We start from the raw sequence: 14,845 nt of genomic DNA on the forward strand, positions 1-14,845 counted from the left end.
TTTAAACCTGAGATTCAAATATTTAGTTTTAAGCAAGATTGCGCCTTTGAAATTCGAAATTATAACTGAATAATCTTTAGAAGAAGTTATCTTTTAATAAATCAAGAAATTAATTGAAACATGTTAACATGCTCCACTTTCATTTAACCAAACACCAGCAATTATTTAGTAGGTATCTACACATTATTTATTTTACTTTTAACGTTAAAACACAGTCTTGTCCCATCTTTGCCTGTTTAATATAAAGCATTTATTGTTCTAATGAAATAATGTTCCGGTTTTAATAAATATTTAGATTCAAGCATATACGACAGCGAGCTTGTATTGTTAACAACTTAATACTACGAAGAATAGTACAACTACCAGATCTGTGACAGGTTTTTGGCAAGTTATATTACTGCCAATCACTTAAATTAATTTTTGAGCAAATATTTATATTGCATTAGTTAGGCAAAACGATTAAACATTAGCTCCACAATACACTCAACATTTCGATCTTCGTTCACCATAAAATAAAAATTAGTGGTAATTTATCACTTGCTTATATGTAGTAGGTAGTAACAACAAAAGTTTAAATCCATTAATTATTTTCGTGATATCATATCATTATTTATGTTTAAAGTAAAAATAACAACAGTTTTACATAGCGACTACCAAATTTATGTGTTTTCTGTTTGTTTTTTGTGATTTTGGCTCATTATGATTATTTTTATGTTGAAATTGTTATGTAAGCAGCTAGTGTGGAACAAAACAAAAAAAACAACTATTTTAAAAATAAAATTCCAATAGAGGACAGTATCGGTTTCATTTTACTATCTCTGCAAGGACCCTTGAACTCGTTTTATGACAGAAAAGTGACGAATGTCTCGAAATAAACCAAAAACACGTCCAATTTACGAGCTGTCAGCAGTCAATTCAACCACTTTAATAAAACAGCTTACGAAAAAAAAAACAAACTTTAATAAACACTATTTCTACCGGCAGTAACGAAAATAAAACTCCTGGAAAATTCATGACAAACTCCCAATTCCGACTTTTGCTTAAATTGAAGAGTTTCTAGGATTTCTGGATACGACGAATTAATTCAAATAGTTTAAGTATCATTAGTTTGTAGACGAAAATTAACTGGAATTAAACTTTACGCCTTCACCTCGTATCCCATTCTAATTTCATGTAAATACCATTAATCCTGCATTTTGGAGGAGCGAAGTTATTTTTAGTACAAAAATACAGTAGAGTTCACACTAACGACATCGACACACGTTTTTGGTTCCGGTGATTTACAATGGAAGCACCACCATATAAGGTAGGGGCCATTAATTAAAATAAAAATATATATATTAACGTATTGTTGTAGATATGTTTTGATAACATTTTGGGGCGCCATCTGGTAGCAACACATTCAATCGATTGTGGTACTGTCATATTGGAGGAGCCCCCTTTAATAAGAGGGCCTTTTTTCCATACTTATGCTGTATGCCTGGCTTGTGGAAAAATTTTGACTGAAGCGAGTAGTCGTCCTTGCTCGAAATGTGGATGGCCTTTGTGTGACGAAAACTGTGAGAAATCTCCAAATCATCAACCAGAATGTATATTAACAGTGGCCAGAGGAAACAAGGTTTTTGTAGAATTCTTGTCAAGTAGTTATATCTAACTGATTTTTTGTCTGTAGATATCGATCAAAAATTTTGGAGTTTCTAACCCAAATTACCAGTTTGTTACAATTTTGCGTGCTCTGTATTTGAAACAAGCAGCTCCAGAAATGTGGGAAAAACTAATGCAACTCCAGCCACACCCCATAGATGTTAATATAGCTCCGCCAAGTTTTATTCGGAAGTTGTTTAAGTTGGACGATTGGTCCGAAGATAAAATAAAAAAAGTTGCTGAAATTTTAACAATAAATGGACACGAACTTCCTATTGCGCGATCCCCACAGTTAGCAGTTTATGACAAAACTTCGCTATTAGAGCACTGTTGTCAAGCTAATTGTACTAAAACGTTTACAAACGAAGGACATGTTTTAGTCATAGCGGCACGCCAGATCGAAGAAAACGAACACTTGAGTATCTGTTACACTGACCCTTTATGGGGAGTCGAAAATCGCCGGTTACACTTACATCAAACAAAACATTTTTGGTGTTCCTGCTCTAGATGCGAAGATCCTTCAGAAATGGGTACAAACATAAATTCCATTAGATGCCCAAACGAGTAAAAACGTGCCACAAATCACTCACTTTTTAATTCTTGTGGTTTCAGGTCATGCAGTGGGTTCGTCCTCCCCAAAACCTTCTTGCAAGAGATCAAAATTTGGAACTGTGACTCATGCGATGCAGTTTTTTCCAATGACAACATATCACTCCTTTTGGGAAAAATTGGTGCAGAAGTGTCTGAAATGCCAAAGGAAGATGCAGCAGCTTGCAAACAATTTATCAAGAAGTATGACAAGGTTTTGGCCGCGACTCATTTCTACATGATTGATGTGAAGATGGCGTTGAGTCATATGCTTTCTAGTGAAAATTACGAGGAATTAAGCTATAATGATTTAAAGTTGCTTTTTAAAACAACCGAGGAGTTAAAAATGGTAGCAGAAACCATTGCCCCCGCTGAAAGACGGCTTCTGGGTTTAATTCTGTACCGGCTGGCAAAAACAAAAATCGAAATGGCTAGACGCGATGATGATGAAGGCAAATTTCGATCAGTCCTAGCGGTACGTAGTCTGAACTATGTGTTTTTGTGGTACTGACGTACTCATGTTCACAGGAATCCAGGAATGACTTCTGCGAAGCGCGCCTTTTCCTCGCGAACGAGCCCACGGTACTACCTGAAGGCCGCGTTTGTTTGAAGATCGGGCTCGAGTTAAAACTGATTGATGATTTGTTAACTAAAAAATAAACGTGTTTTTGTTTGTGTACCTGCAAGTTTAATTTGTATCGTTTGCTACATTTCCGTTTTATATTTAAATCTATTTGAGGAGGTCGACGTTTATTAATAGCTGCCGCAAGTCACTTTATTGCAGTTCTCTTTCAATTGCGGACGTGGGTTGGCGCGTTACGCAACTTTTATTACTGTTTGTTTGGATTCAGTTCAACTATTTAACGATGGATGCAAAAGCTGACGAAAAGCTGCAAGTTTTGGAAACGAAGCAATGTGAGGTGTGCCAAAAACCGGCCATACACAGGTGTGGAGGATGTCGCCGGGTTTGCTACTGCAGTAAACAGCATCAGCAGGACCATTGGGAACAGCACAAAAATGTTTGCAGATCGTACAAGGTAAGGTTACCTCATTTTGACGCCCCACGTAAAATATGCAGTCAAAGGAGCGGCTGGATACGTGGTGTTAAAGTAACTTGGATTACTTGGAAAATGTAGATGTATAGTGTGTAGTGTATATTTGTTGCATGAATATTTACCGCAAGACCGCAAGATAACTAAGCGATCTTATATCAGAGTTCCGCAACTAACGTTGTTTAGGTTAAGTAAACATTTTCCTGCGTTGTACGAAGTTTCGAAAGAGTTAGAGGAGTAAATGCATTTTAAATCCCACGGTTCCACAAGGAAATGTTTCTTTGCAACTTTTGGCTTTGTGAAGAGGTTTTTGTCAAAATGTTTGAGCATCTTAATTAGTGCGGGAAATTTAAAATAGTCGAATAGTCTGGACACAGTGTACCATCATTACCGTCAGAGTACGTGGCAAAGTAAACAGTCAAATTTATTGACTTATAAAAGGTTTGCAACATAACTTTCTTGTGGGCTCTTTACCGGTATTTATTGCCTCTTTCTTGCACAGGTTTCCTGAGCTGGTTGAATATTTTAAAGAATAAGTTCAACATAATAATATTTTAAAATAAGATTTAATTTATTTTTGTTAGGCTTGCTCTGATTTATTTTTTCTGCTTTTAATCAAAGAAAAGGATTTAATTTCAATTTAAACAGGAAATGAATTGGGAAAACTCGAAGTGAAGCACGTTTACACTGTCTGCAATTTCGGAAGATTGGGTTCAATGGAACAGCATTTAAACGGCTGAAAATACGAGAAAATAATTACAATATTCGGTAGTTACCGTTGAAAGTTATTTATTGATAATAAGAAAGGTATATGTAAAGTACTGTTCGTCATTCTTACTTCCCGAGCGTAAAGCTACGGTCATGTTTTTTCGACGTTTTTAGTCCAAGAGTACGAAATAATAAGTTTTTCATCTTTATTGATCAAATCAAGTACGGCTCACATAATTTTGCCGAAAATGTGACTATAGTACTGTTACTTTAATATTACACTGCACATATTCAAATAATAAAAATATAAATATTGATGACGGCATCACATAATGTTTTTTATGGAAAAACTCACTTGAAACATACGCATATCATGCTCTTTTACCTCTACTTTCACAGTCTACACAATCTTTATTTTAACATATAGGGGTTATCATGAAAAAAATACAAATCGCGAGGGACAAAGGATTTTCTGTCTAAATAACCTTAGAATTTATTAGTTTTGTTCTACAATAATTTCCTAAGAATGTTAAGGAATCGAAATTTTGAATAAAAATAATAAAAATAATGATCACTGAAGTTCAATTTTTAAAAATTAACGAAATTAACGTGCATAGGTGTCTACAAAAAAAATTATGAAAACTTTGAACAAGAACCAAGAAATTAGATGTTAAATGAAGAAATAACAACTGCGAGTCTCTTCCATAGAAGTATTTTTTAATACCTTAATTAATGATTATTATATATGGGCTGAAAAAAAGAATGGGACGGTCAGATGAGTTGTTATTATATTGTTTGTGTGTAAAATATAAAGCCACAGCCAAGAATTACTTTTCATGCAAGGTCACGAGGTGTTGCTATTCTACCTACAAATAAAATTGAAGTAATGATTACGCAATCAAATCATTTTAGCTGTAATAAAAAGTGGCGGGAAATTGCTTTTTCTAAAATGTGGTCCTCATTACGTGGGGTTAATTACAAATAATTGCCATGCTGGAAGAAAAAGTCGTAAACATGATTTTCAATTGATTTGATATGACGTGAGACTTTAGCACTATGAATTATTTACGTCGGTAGGAATTATTGTACAAAAACTCTTCTAAGCAGGAATTCCAAACATATGAAGTAATTTCTTTTATGACTAAATTGTGTTCCTTCTGGTGTTTTTAGTCATTATTGTTTGCAATTTTAGCAATGTCAGTATTCAGTCTAGTAATTTACTCTAATAACGTGTATTTGTTGTCATTAACCCTAGAAGAAAATTCAAGAATGCTATATCCGCAGGTAAAGATGGCAAGAAGTTTATAACTGTTTTACGAAAAAGAACAAGATTACTGTGGGTTTCCATAATACACTGCCAGACAAAAAAACCGAACACTCGAATTTTTTGCGATCAACTGTAGTTGGTTGAAGTTTTGTAAAAAAAAATATTCTAAAAAGCAAAACATTAATGTATTCATTAACAGAAAATATAACTTTATTCTAAAAGAAAAAATAAATAAATAAAAAAAAGTTACAACAGTAAATGTTAGCGTAAAAAAAATCAAAATGTTGTTATAAGAGACCACGCACTAGACACCTCTACATGAACGAACACTCATAGTAAATTTTGAATGTACCTAATTAGCTAGAAACTAAAGGATTATGTTGAGTTTCCAGTATTTCTTGAAACAAAAATCATTATGCACGTGATATTTTGAATTTCTAGGTAAATTGATATACAGGGTGTTCATTTTATCTGTTCACGCCTGAATATTTCTACATAGACAATCCATTTTACGTTTCATAAACAGCTTTGATTAATTTTTATTTTTAAATAATAATGAACGCATAGCTAGCAATGATCAGCACCAAAGTTATGACAAATTATTTCTGTCAGCTAAATATTTTCAGTTTTCGTTTGCTTTAAAATGTTTTCGAATTCTGAAAGGACAGAGTTCGAAATTGAACCAGAAAATCCCCACTTGAGTCAAAGACAGATTGCAAGACAAATGGTGATTAGTTTGGGTTTGGTTTTCAACATCGTATTAAAGGCAAACCGATTTCATCCATACCAACTGTCCAACATTTAACAGAACGGGATTTTATCCAACGGTTAGTGTTTTGCGAATTGGTGAGGGCTCAATTACGAGACAATCAAGATTTTTTATTGATTTACGGATGAAGCCACATTTACCAATAACGGGTGTGTAAACAGGCACAACTCACATATATACTATGCCCAGAAAAATCCCCATTGGTATCAGGAAAAGCACTTCCAAGAAGTTTTCAAAGTTAATGCCTGATGTGGAATTGTTGGTAATCACGTCATTGGTCCACATTTTTTTGATGGAAATTTAAACTGACCTATGTATCTAAATTTTTTAAAGAATATTTTACCTGAACTATTGGAAAACGGAGAGCTATACATACGAAGAACACTTTGGTTTCAAAATGATGGCGCTCCTGCTCATTATCAGAGAGACGCTAGGAACTATTTACACAGATGCTATGGAAGAATAGTACGCTTGGCCCGCACGGAGCCCTGATCTAACGTCATTAGATTTTTTTCTTTGGGGGAAGGTGAAAATAGTATATTATTAGCCAAGGTTGCAAAGCCAAGCATTCTAGACCGAGTGCAAATTAGACCCCGAGACGCGTAGCGTCGAGGGCTCTGAAGCGCGAGGTCTAGAAGTGGCTTTGCAACCGTGGTTAATATACTATTTTTTTCACTAGTAGAAACCATAAGACAATAAATTGAAAAAATAAACGTTCAATTTTTTGACGCAACATGATTTTGTTTTGATTTCTAATCAAACTTAATCTAAATCTTCAACACAAAGAAAACCGTTTATACTTGTCGCTGAATTAATCATTTTATCTTCTACCGTCTACCAACTACCATGCGTATACTCAAGTAATGTTTGTAGCACACATTTGTTCATTTCTTAAGAAATAATCACATCAAACATTGCGTACATAACCTCAATTTTTCTTTTTGAACCGGTGTCAGAACGATAACTGTTCAGGCAATAAAGCATGTTTAAGAAAAGTTGGGTAGATATGGTTTTTAACTTTTTAGTGGTCTTAAATAGCGCGCTGTTTTTCTTCAAGTAAAATCAGACTTTAAAATAAATAAAAGATGGCTAGTGGGCGGAGCTAGGGAATTTTAATCCACCTTTCACCGAAGAGGAAATTACGTGAATTCGGGTGGGTGGAGCTAACTTCAATTATTGTCAAATTTAGATTCTGCTCTTTGCCAATATAAAATTGAATGTTCATTTCGGAGCGAATAAATTTGGTCTTTTGAAAGAGAAGGGGTGGGTGGGTGGGGTTATTTTTTGTGTTTATAGTCTAGTATTTGCCAAAACAAAATAAAAGGAAATAAAATGAGTCCTTTAAATAGAGAAGGAGTGGATGGATTTTTTAAAATTTTATGTGGATTCTACTGGAGGATCATTTTGCATTTTTTTTTAGTTTCCGGTATTTGCTAAAATAGAAGGAAGTTCTTGAGATAGAGAAGGGGAGGGTGGGTGGGCCAAATATTTTCTGTAGTGATTAAAACTAAAGGCACATCATTAATTTATACGTAACATTGAAATTCAAAGCATATTTTTTCATAAGCTTTTGCTTAATATTTTTTGGGATGTCACCAACTTATTCGAAGGAATTTTTTTGGTCGAATTTTTTTTTCGCTTCTTTCAGTCGCATTTTTTTGTATTTTCTGTCTTTTTCTTATCACAATTTTGTCTTGCATTTTTTGTCGCTTTTTTGGATTGTTTTTTAGTCGGATTTTTTTTCTTTTCTTGTCTTTTTTGGCCCTCGTCTTTTTTTTTCCAGCTCTTGTCTTTTTTGTTCCAATTTTTACTTTTTATTGTTGCCCATTTTTTGGCACTTTTTTGGATTATTTTTTTAATCGCATTTTTGGTTTCTTGCTGCTTTTTGACGTTTTTTGTTTTTTCTTGCCTTTTATGGCTGCATTTTTTGTCGTTTTTTTCCCTTGCCTTTTTACTTTCTGAGCGTAAGCGCAAGCGCAAACAGTAGCCCCTCCCACCTACCCCTTCTTCGTTTCAGTGACTACTCTTAATATTGTTCAGTCCAGTTAGTACTTACTAAGATAAGACTTATTTTGGCAAATGATACACCCTTCTATTTTTTTAGAATGTGTCATTTGCCAAAACAATCTTATCTTAGCAAGTACTAGCCCCGCCCACCCGCCCTCTATTTTCTTAGAGGATGTATCATTTGAAAAGTCAGTCACATCTTAGTCAATATTAGCCCCGCCCACCCGCCCTCTATTTTCTTAAAGGGTGTTTCACTAGCCAAAATCAGTCGTATCTTGGCAAGTACTAACCCTACTCACCGGTCCTTTATTTTCTTGAGGGCCGGTGGGCGGAGCTAGTATTTACTAAGATAAGACTGACTTTTTAAAATGATATAACCTATAAGAAAATAGAGGGCGGGTGGGCGGGGCTAGTACCTGCTAAAATAAGTTCGATTTTGGCAAACGACATACCTTCCAAGAAAAGACATGGTTGATGGGCGGGGTTAGCACCTGCTAAACATAAAAGTGATTTTGGCAAATGACATATCCTCTAAGAAATTTAATTAAATTATTATAAGAAAAGATACGAGAGGTTCCAAAGCACTTTCAGCTTTATTTATACCATATATCTAATATTACTATATTGCTAACTGGCCTCAAAAGAGTCCGAAAACACAACGGCATAGCAATACATCCGATCTCTCTGTTTCTCTGAAGTATTAGATATATGATTTATGCACTCAATGCAGAAACTAAATCTTCTGTAATTTATTATTATTATTACGATCATACTCCTGTGGTCTTTATTTAGCTTTTTTCTTCTGTCGTCTTCGTCATGTCATTCACAAATTGACAGAGTCAAACATAACGTTTAAAAGTGAGGTTATGGCTAAAACTTTATTTACACCCTCTCACCCTCTGACAATACGAAATGAGGTGTCGGATGCTGTATATATAATATGTCACTCTATCCGCACTTTTTGTTGATTGCGTTTGTGTAGAGCTTACCTCAGTTAAATTATTGTTGAATTGTCGTTATAAACTCGTTGCCAATGGTCTCAGTTTTTTTTTTTGTAAATTAAGCAGTTCTTTCTACAGTTTTTCTTGTTTAATTTTAATTCAAATTTTGTTAGCTTTTTGGGGTTTAGGTAGAAGTTTTTATCAGCTATTATTTTTGTCGGTGATGTTTCTCTTCGATTTTCTTTTCTCAAACTAATATTGGAATGTTAATCATGAATTTTGTTTCTTTTCAGTTCGATAGTATCTTGCTAAATTTTATCTTTATATTCCACGAAGTTTTGGATTGTTGATTCACTAATGTTTTAATTTTTTGAATATATTTCCCTGCTTCAAATTTAATCTACAGCTTGTTCTTCAAGGTCTCATAATATATCCTAAAAATTGGTCCATTACTATCAAGGCAGTCATCATAGCTAAATTCATGACTTTTAACTTGTACAACTTATTAATCTCCGTTATACTCGTCTTTAGACATTTCACTTCAAGAATGTATGTCATAATTAAAAATATTCTATTCTATTCTATTCAATTCAAAAATATCTATTCTAATAAAAATAATAGAAACAAATATGTATATTTCTAATGAAAATTAAACAGAAGGGTCCAAGGAAACTTTAAATGTCAAAACATCAATGATGAAAACGTAAACAATTTAAAAATGTGTGACATATTTATTTGTTGGTAAAATTATCAATTTTTTTTGTTTGCAGATTTGCCAAAACGATGATCACAGTCGTCATGTAGTAGCTACTAGATCTCTCACCCCTGGAGAATTCATTCTACTGGAACCACCTCTCATCTGGGGCCCCTCTTTCAACACAGTTCCAATTTGTCTGGGTTGTGGCAAAGCCGTTAACGGCGAAAATAGCAGACCTTGTAACAAATGCGGTTGGCCTGTGTGTAGTACTTTATGTGAAAAATCTCCTAGTCATCTTCCCGAATGTAGATACTCAATCCAACGTGGCGAAAGAGTCCACATAAAAAAGTTTGGAGTACCTCAACCGATTTACAGATGCATTACCATCCTGCGTTGTTTGTACCACAAACAGTTTTTACCAAGGAGCTGGAAGAAACTGGAAAAACTTCTTTCTAGTTTAGGAAATCACACCTCAACAGTCACTTCCGAGAATGAAAAACAGACAATCGCAGAATTCATTAGGAGGTTTTTCAAGGTTTGGGCAATATTTTCAATGGAGGACGTGATGAAAGTTTGCGAAATGGTCATGGTAAGATACACTTCCAAAATTCCACCATATGTTACTTTAACGTTTTGTTTTAGATTAATAGTCACGAAGTACGTTTAACCGATCCGCCTTTCATTGCGATCTATAGTACCACATCTATGATAGAGCATAATTGTAGACCAAATTGCACTAAAAGTTTCACAAATCTTGGCCAAATTCTTATCACTGCAGCAGTACCAATTCAAGAAGGTGATAATCTGAGCATTTCTTATACGGATCCTTTATCTGGCACTCAAAGTCGGAGGTACTTCCTTCACGAAACGAAATTCTTTTGGTGTCGGTGCGAGCGGTGTGAGGACCCAACAGAACTTGGTACAAATTTTAGTGCTCTTAAATGTCAATCACCGTAAATTGGTCGTTCAGTTCTTTCTGATTTCACTATATACGTGTGTTGTAGAGACTGTGATGGTTATCTCCTTCCGAAAACATTTACTGATGTTCAAACTTTGCCTGACTGGATTTGTAACATATGTAGTCGGTGTGTATCCTCCTACTCAGCTCATGACGTACTGGAACGAATAGAGCATGATTTGTATGATCTTGATAAGGCAAATGTTGAGGAATGTAAACATTTTTTGAGAACTTATGAAAGTTATTTGCACGAAAACCACTTTTATTTTGCTGGTGTTGAGTATATATTTTGCCAGCTTTTGGGAAAAAGCGGTGTGCAACTCTTAAGTGATGAAGATCTAGAGTTGAAGTTTCATTATTGTTGTCATTTGGAGAGTTTACTGAAAGTTTTAGCGCCAGCGGAAAAATGCATTCTTGGAACGGTTTTATTTGAAAAATTTTCAAGCATCATGGAAATTCGGAGAAGAAAAGGATCACAGGAACTGAAAAATAATCATGAGGTAAGTGAAACGTGCTTTATCTGAGTATTACATGTATTGAACTTTTGTTTTCTATATAGGAATGCAGAGCAATTCTTCATGAAGTGACTGAACTTTTAAAAAATGAACCCGACTGTCTCCCGGAAGGAAAAATTTATCAAAAAGCAAGAGCGTATTTGAGTAATGAAGTTCTTATGGAGAATGAAAATATCGATGAAAACTAGTGTATCGCATAATTGTTATAGTGCATTTAAATAAAACCTGTTGTGAGTTGTTAGGGTTTACTTTTTCAACCATCTGATAATTACTTTGCATAGTATGATAAGTTACTTTAAGTACTTCAAAAAAAGCGCAACGATCTGCCAAATACCTTAACAAATGTTTGTTTGTTAAATCTTTTGTCAAAATATTTTTTGACCTAGTACTACGCTTTGACCTTGAAATGTCAAAAGTGTGACAATTTCAGTATGAAGTGTGTCACCCTACGTCAACGTTGTTATTGTTTGTTAGTTCTTGACGTAATCAGTATATTAGCTAAATGACCTTATTATCTTCAAAATGGGTTTCCCCAACACTTTTATTTATTTAAAATAAAGCATATAGCAGCTGTTACTCCTATCAAGAGGTTCACGGCATTCATATCAGGCATTTATTAAGATTACTTATTTTTTAAGTGTTGCTTGAGTTTTTTTTTGCATTAATGTTTTTTAGTTCTGATATTATGTGAAGAATGAAAAAGGCTCTCAAAGAAGGAATCATTCGATCCACTATGCCTCTTAAAATTTTACTTATATGTCATAGTTTTGATATTTCAAAATTAAAGCGTGTCCCTATGATGGGAATCAGCATTATTTTACTACTTATCCATAAGTTTTTAAATTTTAATGGTGTACCTGCAGCGGTTCCAAGGTTATAAGACTTATAAGGTAGGGATTGACTTTACAGGCGCACTGTATGTTAAAATCGTATATCAACCAGAATGATTTCCAGTGAATCACTGAAAAAAAATTCTTTGGCGGATTTGACAACTCATTTAGTGCTACAATGTAAAATTTTTTTGGATCATTTAGGCTATTTCGTTGGAAGGTCATTTTTATATACTAATCATCAGCTGAGGAAATATTGTAATATGCTCCATTCGCCAAATGGCCACGTTTCTCTACGTGTCATGACCCGTAGAGTATGAAAAAGTGGGTATATTGTACAATTTAGATAGAATGTACCCATCAAAATTTTGAGATCACGTCATTGAGTTTTTGGAAGGGATAAACAGATTTTAAATGAAACATTTAGAAATTATTTTTAATTATATAATCCATTGGCGCATCCTCTACATCTGTCTTACGATATCAAAAATTAACAATTTTTTTTTCAAAATTTTATGTTGTATAAAATGTGTTGCCGCTGAAAAATCATAGAAATGTGTGTGTACGTCATTTACAGTTGCAACACTTTTTAACATTTAAGTTTAAGAGATTCCGTACTTAACAATATTATTTATTTAGATTCGGTTGTTGCTTTGACAGAATGTTATCCTTGAACTATATCACTAGAAATCAACAAATTAAAAAAATTGCGTTATTTAAATTTAGTTTAAACAATAAAAATATTACGTATATTAATTTCAGTGTATTTACTTTGCAGAAAAGATAATTTGTTGATAATAAATAATCGTCACATGTTAAACGATATTTTATAAAAAGAACTTATCAATGTTTGACCTTCATTTCATATTTAATTCGACTTTGTCAGTGGTCATCTACTGTATCTTACAGCGTCAAAGCTTAGAACCATAATGAACATTTTCGTAACTTTCGTGTTTGTAGTAATTTTTGTGACGTCATGTAAAGGTAAGGATTTTTCTTTATTCGAAAAAAAATCGCACTAAGTGAAGTGGACATTATTCTCGTGTTCTATGGTATACACACAATCCTCCTAATTTTAGGTATAAAAAGTTATATGGGCACAGATATGCAGACATGTTTCAACTGTCTCTGCCATGCCAGAACTGGTTGTTACAGTCGCATCAATTGTGCTAAATACTCAATTAATTTTGATTACTGGAAGACCGCTAATAGTCCAGTGGTTGACGTAGACGATGAACCAGAGACCCAACAAAGTTACAAAAAATGCATGCGCAATGAAAACTGCATTTTAGCTACACTTGACCAGTACGCAGATGCTATTGGACATATGGTATTGAACGCATATTTCATATCATGAAAAAACAGATAACATTTTCCATCTTATTTTAGGATTGCAATTGTGATGGCACGTTTGATTGTAAAGACAGATTTGCTATACACTTATTTGGATCCGAATGCACTAATCCCAAGTTCTCCAAAAAATACGCTAAAAGGTTTAATAGTTGTTCAAAAGAGGCAGGTACTAAAACCATGTTGATCGAGGAAGGCTACTATGGGTGCACGCCTGAAGTGTTTTAACTGTTAACAATATTTTAATACGTACAACACTTATTTTTATATGGATTTAGAACTGTAGATCAGGAAGCAAATTAAAAAAAAGTGTTATTTAGTGTAAATTTAATTCAAATTGATTGTAAATTAAAGGAATGCTTCGATAAAACAATAAATGGCACAAATACTTTTATTTTAAAAGTACCAATTATTACATAGCAAAATAGTAATTTTCAATATTTAAAAAAATATTCGGAAGTTTGTGTCAAAATTATCAAATCTAATTTTTTTATCTCGCTCCATTAGCGGAGGATAAATCATGACTCATTTAGACGTTTTGTATAGATCGTTGCCATGGAAACCACGGCTCTAGTCCCTGTATTTGGCTGGAATCAGATCACATTTGAAACAGTGACCACAGGAAGTAAATCAACTACGGGAGTTCATTTTCATTCTGCGCGATGAAGTTGTTTGATTTTAAATAAAAATAATGAATTCAGATGAATATTTAATAACCCCCGATTTATTAATGAAAAAGTGTTCATGGCAAAACGAGAGACTTTCATAGATATTTTAATAGACATAACACGCGTCATAAATGTTTGTGGATGTGCGGTTGTGAAAAAAATAATAAATTGTTTTGTTTTGTGTGTCTCCTCAGTAATGAGTTAAAACCAAAGGTATGTGGACAACTACATTTTTACTTTTATTGAATGCAGAGTTGTATTTATTTCCGTCACACAATTTCGTCTATTAATTGGTAATAAAAGCCTGTCAAAAAAAACAACATTTTTAAATTGATCTGTGTCCGTAAGATATTGGCAATTTATAAAACGGATTTTACACTAATATCAGATTGATTTTGATAGTTCTAGTAAGCCTTAACATTTTGTTTATTTATGAAAATACCTATATCAAAAAATGAAAAGTGTTTTTAAACGGTCTGTTAGGAGGTGTACTGAACTAAGTCTGATTGTTAACAGCAGTTGATAAATAAAGATCATTATCTGATAAAAACAGTATTTCTTTATCAGCATGATAGTAAATCTATCGATCAGCATAGGTAGTTCGAAAGTGTAACACCAAATATCTAAATCTAATCAGTAATCAAGTTTCAATTGTAACAGAAACCTTGTTTTTGCAACTATTAAAACATTTTAGCTGACATTTTTAGACTTTATCCAACCAAAATGGCAAACGAAGAAGAACCGCAACAAAAGCTAATTATTACTGATTCGTCGAAAATTTACGAAGATATGTCACCTTATTATTTGAAGGACACGTTTTCCGACATTCAGATAATCCTATATCCGATAAA

The 14,845-nt window shown here is 33.6% G+C and overlaps 3 protein-coding genes across 3 annotated transcripts; all 3 read left to right on the plus strand.

Moving 5' to 3' along the window:
* The first annotated feature begins 1,162 nt into the window (after window positions 1–1,162).
* Window positions 1,163–2,911, plus strand: LOC135132590 (SET domain-containing protein SmydA-8-like). The gene is made up of 5 exons (XM_064060716.1): window positions 1,163–1,306; window positions 1,358–1,618; window positions 1,673–2,208; window positions 2,257–2,707; window positions 2,761–2,911. The coding sequence occupies exons 1-5, from the start codon at window positions 1,286–1,288 to the stop codon at window positions 2,890–2,892; spliced, it is 1,401 nt and encodes a 466-aa protein (XP_063916786.1). The 5' UTR covers window positions 1,163–1,285; the 3' UTR covers window positions 2,893–2,911.
* A 91-nt stretch (window positions 2,912–3,002) lies between these two features.
* Window positions 3,003–11,383, plus strand: LOC135132589 (SET domain-containing protein SmydA-8-like). Its single transcript, XM_064060715.1, has 5 exons — window positions 3,003–3,269; window positions 9,747–10,262; window positions 10,316–10,626; window positions 10,678–11,131; window positions 11,191–11,383. The coding sequence occupies exons 1-5, from the start codon at window positions 3,099–3,101 to the stop codon at window positions 11,332–11,334; spliced, it is 1,596 nt and encodes a 531-aa protein (XP_063916785.1). The 5' UTR covers window positions 3,003–3,098; the 3' UTR covers window positions 11,335–11,383.
* Window positions 11,384–12,842: 1,459 nt separating this feature from the next.
* On the plus strand, window positions 12,843–13,728 carry LOC135132423 (uncharacterized). The gene is made up of 3 exons (XM_064060512.1): window positions 12,843–12,960; window positions 13,056–13,306; window positions 13,366–13,728. Exons 1-3 carry the CDS (start codon window positions 12,906–12,908, stop codon window positions 13,552–13,554), a joined length of 495 nt encoding a protein of 164 aa, XP_063916582.1. The 5' UTR covers window positions 12,843–12,905; the 3' UTR covers window positions 13,555–13,728.
* The last annotated feature ends 1,117 nt before the right edge of the window (window positions 13,729–14,845 follow it).

This window comes from Zophobas morio, unplaced genomic scaffold, assembly GCF_036711695.1.
Source record: "Zophobas morio isolate AGI-343-1 ecotype UQ-CSIRO unplaced genomic scaffold, CSIRO_AGI_Zmor_V1 ptg000021l, whole genome shotgun sequence".
NCBI classification, from domain to species: Eukaryota; Metazoa; Arthropoda; class Insecta; order Coleoptera; family Tenebrionidae; genus Zophobas; species Zophobas morio.

What these genes read in the sequence shown, in the direction of transcription:
- LOC135132590 (XM_064060716.1), top strand. Translation starts at nt 1,286, where the DNA reads ATGGAAGCACCACCATATAAG. An exon ending in CAGTGGCCAGAGGAAACAAG is followed by an intron (nt 1,619 to 1,672) that starts GTTTTTGTAGAA and finishes TTTTGTCTGTAG; the next exon opens with ATATCGATCAAAAATTTTGG. An exon ending in AATTTCGATCAGTCCTAGCG is followed by an intron (nt 2,708 to 2,760) that starts GTACGTAGTCTG and finishes TCATGTTCACAG; the next exon opens with GAATCCAGGAATGACTTCTG.
- LOC135132589 (XM_064060715.1), top strand. Translation starts at nt 3,099, where the DNA reads ATGGATGCAAAAGCTGACGAAAAGCTGCAAGTTTTGGAAACGAAGCAA. An exon ending in ATGTTTGCAGATCGTACAAG is followed by an intron (nt 3,270 to 9,746) that starts GTAAGGTTACCT and finishes TTTTGTTTGCAG; the next exon opens with ATTTGCCAAAACGATGATCA. An exon ending in GCTCTTAAATGTCAATCACC is followed by an intron (nt 10,627 to 10,677) that starts GTAAATTGGTCG and finishes CGTGTGTTGTAG; the next exon opens with AGACTGTGATGGTTATCTCC.
- LOC135132423 (XM_064060512.1), top strand. Translation starts at nt 12,906, where the DNA reads ATGAACATTTTCGTAACTTTCGTGTTTGTAGTAATTTTTGTGACGTCA. An exon ending in TTTTGTGACGTCATGTAAAG is followed by an intron (nt 12,961 to 13,055) that starts GTAAGGATTTTT and finishes TCCTAATTTTAG; the next exon opens with GTATAAAAAGTTATATGGGC. An exon ending in CAGATGCTATTGGACATATG is followed by an intron (nt 13,307 to 13,365) that starts GTATTGAACGCA and finishes ATCTTATTTTAG; the next exon opens with GATTGCAATTGTGATGGCAC.